Here is a 9,097-nt window from a genome sequence, read left to right on the forward strand (position 1 = left end):
ATCTATTCATGTTTGGTTTATAAAAAATAAAACTTGCTGAATGTTGAGGTGCCCAGAGATTCCTGGGAAACAACCCTGATTGACAGTCGGGGGTTTTGTTTGTTAAAGGCAGAGTCGCAGAGAAGCAATGGTGATGTCATCGACCATGAACCTTTCTCACAAACATGCACAAGCACTTTCCCTCCGAACCACTTCTTCTACAGCACGGCTTGGATTTAGACTGGCGCGTCTGCAATCAGTGATTTTAGCTGCACCGCGGAGGCAGAGGTAAGTGAGAGCCAATCACGGGGCTATTTGGCCTACAGCTGCACTTAACTCCGGCTCTTACTGATGCAGCACACAAAAAAACAAGTGATGGAGGGATTGATGGAGGGTTACGAAGATCAAGAGAGACAAAGACCGGGTGAGAGAGAGCTGGACGGTACAGTGGAAAATTACAGAGAGAGAAATGGACGGCAAGGGACCAAAGCAAAGAAAATAACTTATTAGCATGAAAAAAACCCACCCAAAAATATGATTGCTTTTGTTGTCAGCGTCTACACTGTTGGCGTAAACACAGATGTCATAAGCAGCACATTTAGAGTAAGAAAAACATCCAAGTTCTTTCTCTTTATGACACATTAAACTGTCATTTTGAAGCCCACTCGTACAAAGAGACTCATAACGGCATCGCAGCATCTGCTTTACACGCAGGCACAGACATCAACAAGGAGGAAAAAACATAAAAAATATTTAAATTTATAACAGAGTCAAAACAAAGAAACCGGTGGAAGTGTCTGACATTTATAACAGAGTCAAAACAAAGAAACCATGTTGAAGTGTCTGACATAGTACCAGTAGAAAAAAAGAAAGCTGGGAAGTTACAGTCGGTGGCTGACAGACAATAAAACCAATCACACCTGAAACAGATCAGCACGCAGGCTGGACAGTCAGGGAAATGTAATTCTACTTCACAAAAAAACAATTTATACAGCGGATATAAAAATGTCAATGTAAACAATGACGCCACGATATTGATGCTCCAGAACATTTGAAAATGATGTACGTTATACTACAGGTGTAGCCAGCATGGCTAACCCTGCTACACCGCTACCTGCTGCCTAAAGCTAAATCAAGAGTATGGGGCTTATAAACACAGGACTAAAGGTAGAATCCCACCTTGGCTGAAGGGTTTAATACAGGGGACTAAATGTTGTGTGCATAATATATATTCTCCTTCATATGACCTGTTCAAGGTCAGTCCTTCCACAGCACTTCCGTGACTTGAAGCGAATCTCACTCTGTATTTTTTTTTTTTTTTTCAGCAGTCTCTTATCTTCAGCTGCTGGTTTGACTTCACAGTTGTGAAAGGTGGTGTAAACTACACAATGGTGAGTCAACGGAGAGCAATTTCAGTTGATATGTTGGGAAAGAAATGTGCCTCAGAGGAGAGGTAAGAGAGTATATGATGTCATCTACATATAAATGTATCCTGAGGTGATGCATCCTCTCTGCCTCTCTCTCTATAGCTCTCTAATAAAGCACATTTAGAGCAACGGAGAACTTGAATATTACATTGTAAAGTTTGTCCTGTAGCTAACACTTTAGAATCTAATATACTGCATAAAATTAGCATCCACGCAGCTGGGAGTACGACACATTTCAACGCCAACCCGTACTGTCGTGTGGGCTGTAGCTCTAGGTGTAGCGCTGGTATGAACGCACTGATGCTGGTTTTAGGGTTGATAAAATCCCAGCAGTTTTTTTTCTGGTCTTTTATCTACACTGACAGAGAAGACATAAACGGAAAGTGAGCAACAACCCTAAAATGTTGCGTGACAGTGAACAGAGCAATGCACCCCCGCTGCCTCATCTCCAATCATTATCACGGCAAACACAACTACAACAACAAAAATCAGTCATTCAAAGCACAGCCTGATGAATTAAAGGCTCATTTACCATTTCTTTTATTTGTGCCATTTTAAGTTAAACCATCGGTGTGTGGCGCAAAGCCTCACAGAAGGAGGACTCCTTGCTGTGGTTGCCACAGAGTAACCTCCTCCCACTTTGGTTCCACTTAAACTGGTATGAATGCAGACTGGTTTGCCAGAAAGCACCACTCAACATTTCTCAGACTCCAGAACGGAACGGAAGTGTCTGTCTATGAGTCTCAGCAACGTTTTCCATGTGGGATAAGAATCCAGCTGGACGTTGGGGGCAATTTAGTTGAGAATATGTTCTGTTGACTGGAAAACGACAGAGCACAGATAACGTAATTGGCATTTAGTGCACAGAGACGTTAGTCTAGTAAATGTCAAGGGCGTGACATCGCTTATGACAAAGTCGAGGTCAGAACTGATCAAAATGAAGCAGGTGCTACAGTATAAACAGTTGGTCAACAGGGTGCAGCAGAAACCGTTGCCTTGGTCCACCACTGTTTTGTTTGGATTATTCAACTTAGGTGTGCAGTGTTCCCTCTCTATATCGCAGTTCTCTTTTCGCTTCCTCAGTACATTGCAGATTTATTTTTTTAATGCGTTCTCACGAAATCTTCACTCTCTCACGTAATATAGCAAAAAAAAACAAAAACAAAAACAAACTAAAAGACATTATAAAACAATTATACATAGAAAGGTTTTGGCTTTAAAAGTGTGGATTCTTGTTTTGAAATTGAGATAAGCGCATTTGCAAACGATCGCCGGGAGCTTTTTTTATCTGCAAACGATCGCCGGTAGCTTTGTTTATCTTACCTAGACAAGATCGTACAAAAAATACTATTGGCTAATACAATGCTAATACAATGCATAGTTGGTGTATTATTGGCTAATTGAGAATCCTCTTCTGTTCCTCACGCTGATTGGCTCATGCATCATAGTATCTCTGGGCATCTCCCCTTGTCAGTCGGCCACTGCATGGCTGATGTGTAAAGGTGACAAAGAAGAAAATGTTTTGTGATTCCAACAAACCCCCTCTGGAGTTGAATGCTATTGGGCTGAAGTCTAGTCTCATGGTAAAGGCGGGCAACAACGCCCCCTGGTTCAGTTTTAGCCACTAGCATAGCTTTGGTTGGCCTTCATATTGACTAAATCTTACCATTTACAAACCATCAATCAGAGCAGTAACTTTGACAGTTGGAAGTGATTGGTGAAACTGGTGAGGATGCTGTGCTCTGTGCCATCTCTGCAGCTCTACCTCCGTGTTTCCACAGACAGACCAGCGTGTCGATCTCCGCCGTCACCCAGATGAGGTGGAATGTGGAATGACAGGAATTTCAAACCTACATAACAAACAATGAAATTCTAATTACCAGCCAATTTTCCCTGCTGTGACATTTGGACCACAGGACTGTTCAATTATTCATTGGTACTCTCATCTTACAGAAGACGAAAAACAAAGAAAGAAATGTTTAAGAGAGGGAAGAAAGCAGCTGCAGAGCTGATATTAATACTGATATAAAACCTGCGTTGGGACAAATCTGAATAAAGTAATCACCCTGTCCTGTCTGGATCTGCTTCATATTCAGTGTAAAAAAAGAAGGAAAAAAAAAAAACAAGTGCCCCTGGATTCTGTTTCCTGTAAAACGTCAGCGACATGGTGACACGTTCACTGGTGAACGGTTCCCACTCAGAGTATAAATATACTTTTTGGATCAGAAGAAGATGTTCTTGTAATAAGAATTCTCATTCTGGGTTCAAAGCTGAACAAATGTTCTGTCGATCAAAGGAGGCTCAATGGAGACATGGCTCTGAATACGGCCGCCTGTTTGAAAAGTACAGGAAAACCTGAACTGTAGTACTTTCAGTAAGTACCACAGTTCACACACGTTCTTTGCCTCATTCGGAAACAAAAATGCTATTGTTCAGCCAAGTGCTGAACAATAGCATTTTTGTTGCTTTTGTGTACAGTACTGTATTTGTTATCCATATATAATGTAGCTTGTTCAGTTTAATAAAACTAAATGTGGATACTTGTTACTTCTAATGTAAAATTAATAAACAGTATAATTAACTTTTTAAAATCTAACCTCAATGACTTAACACATTAAATTCTAGTTCTTTGCTTAGAAAAGTACATATAAATACATTACTTTCGTGAATGCTAACCAGCCTGTTAATGCTAACCAGCTTGGAACAATGGTTCTGAATGCTAACCAGCCTGTTAATGCTAACTACTTTCTAACTACTTCTCTTTGGATTCTTTTACTACAGCCACATATAACAAGCCATTTTGAATAAAAAGTTAAGTGACTAACTACTTTCTAACTACTTCTCTTTGAATTATTTTACCACAGCCACATATAAGAAGCCATTTTGAATAAAACGTTAAGGTAAATGTTATTTATATTGAGTATTGATGATTTGTTTGTTCAGTTGACTGTCTGCTGCTAGCTCTACCCTGAAACTATGGAGAGCATGGCTGTTTCTCTGAAATAGTTCTAGTTCTATAACTTTCCAGGAGGAACACACATACTGTAGCTCTTTGTAATCCATTTAGCTACAGTAAAAGTTCCTTCAGTGAATTCTGCCTAAATTCACACCCAGAAAATAACAACACTTCATTGTTTTTATCCCGTTGTCACTTCTAGCGCACAAAATCTTTGTTTGGGGGGAAAAGAACAAACTGTACCGTTTCAGAAAAATGGTTGTGGAGGACAGGGCCAGAGAGTATCCTGTCAGACTGAGGCTTCCTCTTCATTGTGTATTCTCATTGGGTGACCTGCAGTCATCATCGGAATTTACTGTGACCTGACAAGACTCGGTGGCTCTCCAGATAAGGGCACGCCAGCCACACTGGAGATGTATGAACATGAGGCCAGAAAAATATATATCTTTCCATTTTAAACTCCCATCATGCTCTCCTTCTTCCTCCCTGCTCCGTGGAAAAGTAATTAATCTGCAACAGAAACGCACAGTGACAGCTTTGCTTCGTGGACGGCAGAGCAGGCCCTGGTTTTAATAAACCAAGGAGTTAATAAGGAGCAGGCCATTTAAAATTCCATTATCAGTCAGAAGTGTGGGTGTGTTTTGGTGGGGAGCACAGGCATCACCTCTGCTCCGGTCTCTCAGAGGCAAATTGGCCAAAAATGCTGAGGGGCTTAAGTTTAGAAATGAAAGTCAAAGTTAGAAAACAGAGAGCAAGTCACTCAGTGAGTTTGATCTAGTTCTGAGTAAAGAAGCTGCACTCCATGAGGGAGACACCCAGATTAGCCCAGTGCTAACATTCAAGCTCCTGAATCTGGAGTTCAGTAGCATCTGTAGCAGCATTCTTTTAAACATTCAAGCTCCTGAATCTGGAGTTCAGGAGCATCTGTAGCAGAATTTTTTTTTTTTTAAATGTCCAATTTGCATATAAATTAATTCCTCCTTCATTTTTCTTCTCTTTGCACCGGATTTAGGCAAATATATGGCTGCCAAATATATGGCTGCCTTCAGATTAGAAAAAACTTTAAAGAGTCTTTTTTCTCCTCGGTTGTTCTGGAATTACCATGTGGATTTAAGCTTTTGTGACCTTGAAAAAAAAACTAATATTAAACGTGATTTTAAAAAAAACAAATATTTACCAACAGTTTTATGGGGTTGGCATTAGGGATGTCTGATAATATCGTCCAACTGATATCATCGGTCGATATTAGCATAATTATGCAATATCGGTGAGAATCTGTATCATTTTTTTTCTCTGATAATGAAAACCTGATGTTTCACCCAGATGATGGACTTGAAAATAGTTTTGAAGTGAAAGTGAATTATTGTCATTGTGACGCAGCACATCAGCAATCAGTAGCGGTTGATATCGGAATCAGAAAGTTTGTGTTTGGAAAATATCAACATATCGGATTTCAGCAAAATGTCTGACCCTAGTTGTCATTCAGATTCACAGCTAAGCCATGTTTTTTTTTACCCCTTTAAACACTGAGTATTCTAGAATGTCTGTCGTTGTGAAACGTGGTATGACATCCTTATTAGCACGACATCAAAGACTTTGATGCAGTTGTCTCCGAGTGTTGGTCAAGGCCTTTCTCTGCTCCCTTAAAAAAAGTTAATTTTCGAGTGTCAAAAAGACTCTTTGTTAGCGTCATGTGAATACGTTTTAGACAATTTAACGCAGTTGTGGAGGAAGTTCATTTGTTACAGTGGTTAAAGCAGTGGTTGGAGTTAGAGTGACCTCAATGTCACTGCTGTACGGGCTGTTGTCAGGGTCAAACTGTCTCTGTGTCTCTGTGTCTCCAACAGGCCTGCAGAGTGTTGGCTGTCACACACTCTGCCTCTTCAGTCATCTAACACACACACACACACACACACACACACACCAGCCAACTGTCCATGACTCCAACACTATCTCAGGCTCACTGGGCGCCACTCACGGGTTCCCACTTTGAACCTGACACTTGACTTGGCCGCGGCGCCAAACACAAGACAAGAGTGTGTGTGTGCCTGTGTGTGTGTGTGTGTCTTGAAATTTCCTTACAAAACCCACAACTCTTCTGCACCTCACTCCTGATCGTGACTCAGAAACTAAAAACCGTCCTGTCCACACGTTTGTTGTCTATTTTTGAAGTCACTCCACTTCACCGTGTGTCATGACCTTTCTGTCCGCCTTCACCGGCCAACTTGAGCGTGGCTGCGTGCGTGTGTGCGTGGGTCGTGGAAAGGTAAGGAGGTACAAGTCAATGACACGGTTAAATGTAGCTCGTGGCGACGTTCCTGGCACATTATCAGGCGTGCTTTTAGAGCCGACTTCTTCCGGAAAATGTAGCGGCAAGGACGCATTCGCCGTGAGGGTTAATGTAATAATAGGAACAGTACGAGTGTGAAACCAAATTTGGACTTGTCACAGGACGGACCGGTCATACCGCAATGTCGGCATCTGGTGCTGTTCCAGTGTGGGAGACAGGCGACTCTACCGCCGTCACAGAGCGTGTGTGTGTGACATCATCATTGACTTTTATATCACTATCCAGGTCAGGTACTGCAAATACTTTGTGTACTAGGTTTTGATAAGTAAGATTGTGTGGGAATAAAGGGAGGGAAAAATCAAAGATGGAGGATGAAAACCATTGGTCATTGTGTGTGTGACAGCTTGGTTGTTACACTTTAACTGGACAATCTACCTGCCAATCAAACATGAAGGTCTGGTCCAATCGTCCCTTCCACATATATTTTGTCATTTTTCGGTCACCATGTGACTGAAACTACAAACAAACATCAGATCCTACAAAATAAAACTTGGATCTGGAGATTAAAACCAATGAAGAACTTTGAAAATATTTACTGATATATAAATTAAAGGCATTTTTTATGTAGATTTTGGTAAGTTACATATTAACATATTTTTGGTGAACTTCCGGTATAATGTAACCACAGAAAGTAAGAACATGTCCTATTTTTTCTTCCATTTTATCATATTTTCATCCAACTTTAAAAGCTTGGTGTCTAATAAAATATAATAGTAATAAATAAGTAATGTATAATAAAAATAAAGTATTTTTATTACATCTTAATTCCCTATAATTACCCAGAACAAATGTGTAATGAAGTCACTTCATGCTGTGTGTTCCTGTGTGGCATCTGGAGCATCTGATTTATTTAGCTCAGCAGCTAGTTTACAATCAGCAACAACTACCACTTCCCTCTGGTGTTGGTTTTGTCAGTGAGCAGAAGTGAAACTGTAACGTTGTTCACATAAATGGTTAATAAGTCATAAACACATGCAGAGGAATATTCATCAAAGCTGTGATTGAACTGACTGCTTTGGTGTCAGTCACTCAACATAGCAGGATTCACTGCTATCGCATTTGCAAAATTAATTACACTCAATTAAACACTGCGGCCATTTTGGAATTACTATAAAAATAAAATGTTGCTGTATCTGGAGAGATGACGTCTTGGACTCACTCTTGATGGGGATGATGAGTTGTGGAATGACAGGCTGGATCTTGGGGCCTCCGTGCTCCAGCATGTCATGGATCCCCTGCCGGGCGAAGAACTCGTATGGATGGACGGTCTCACACAAGCCATCAAAGAACAGAGGTAAGTAGTGGTGATAGTCCAGCTTCTCAATCTCTACCTGAAAAATGAGATTGAGAATAAATGTGGGATTTTTTTATTTATTTATTTTTTAAATTCTAAGTAGGATTATTTTCTTTGCCGATTACATACACTTTTATTTGCCCCAATCAGGAAGACTTAAAATAGAAAACATTTCTTCAGATGTTAGTGACCCTTTACAATCACTTCAACTACATTTCACTGGCAGAATTTTCGTAAATTTCCCAAGAGATACTTTTCTCGTACACAAGTATGCACTTAAAAAAAAAAAAAAAAAAAAATCAATGTTCCTCCTCCCTCACACTGGTTTTCAATTGGGTTTAGGGAATTTTTATTTCCTGTGTCTATTTCATGAAAAAAAAACCCCAGCATGAATCCAACATCCACCTGTATGCTGATGAAACGCAGCTTTATACACACGAACCCAAACAGCTTCCACTAACAGAGTAAATACAGGTGAAACCCAGCATTACGTTTTAGTTGTTTTTTAACTACATTTCAATTTATTTGTTCTATTTTTTTTTACCAGCTTAGAAGCTCGACAAAAACGTCGGTCGACACATATTTAAATTATTAATTTTCCGGCACTTGGGTAACCACAACATGATAGTGACCTTTTAAAATTTACCATCTCTGAAACTGATCCAAAATGTGACCAAAAATACAACCAATACAATTAGCTACAGACAGAATCCTACAGACCAACTGGAGTCTGTACTCATTATTATCTACAGCCCAAACAAATTCTGATCCATTTGTCTTTGTTCGACCTTGGCGTCACTGAATCCAGGACCGAAGCTTCTCATGCAATTAATTACATGCATTACAGTGGAAAGAAGACTCGCAAACACAAACACACACACACGCACACACACACACAAAGGCAGGGAGACAGCTGTTCAGGAGATCATGACACAGCGGCATGTGGCATCTTGTGGACTAACATGTTAACACCTGTTTACAGCATTTACAGGGCAGTCAGAGACACACACACACACACACACACACACACACAGAGACTGGCTTTAATGTTGTTGGACTCAGCGCTCGGATCGTGTGACACATTAAAGCAC

At 40.4% G+C, this 9,097-nt stretch overlaps 1 protein-coding gene across 1 annotated transcript in view; it reads right to left on the reverse strand.

Moving 5' to 3' along the window:
• Nucleotides 1-9,097, reverse strand: part of pacrg (PARK2 co-regulated) — a 156,302-nt gene that overhangs the window by 76,478 nt on the left and 70,727 nt on the right. The window contains exon 3 of the mRNA XM_008309825.3: nt 7,872-8,043. Within this exon, the coding sequence (XP_008308047.1) occupies nt 7,872-8,043 (172 nt within the window). The remainder of the gene's footprint in view (nt 1-7,871; nt 8,044-9,097) is intronic.

The sequence above is a fragment of the Cynoglossus semilaevis genome, chromosome 1, assembly GCF_000523025.1.
Source record: "Cynoglossus semilaevis isolate Cse_v1.0 chromosome 1, Cse_v1.0, whole genome shotgun sequence".
Taxonomy (NCBI): domain Eukaryota; kingdom Metazoa; phylum Chordata; class Actinopteri; order Pleuronectiformes; family Cynoglossidae; genus Cynoglossus; species Cynoglossus semilaevis.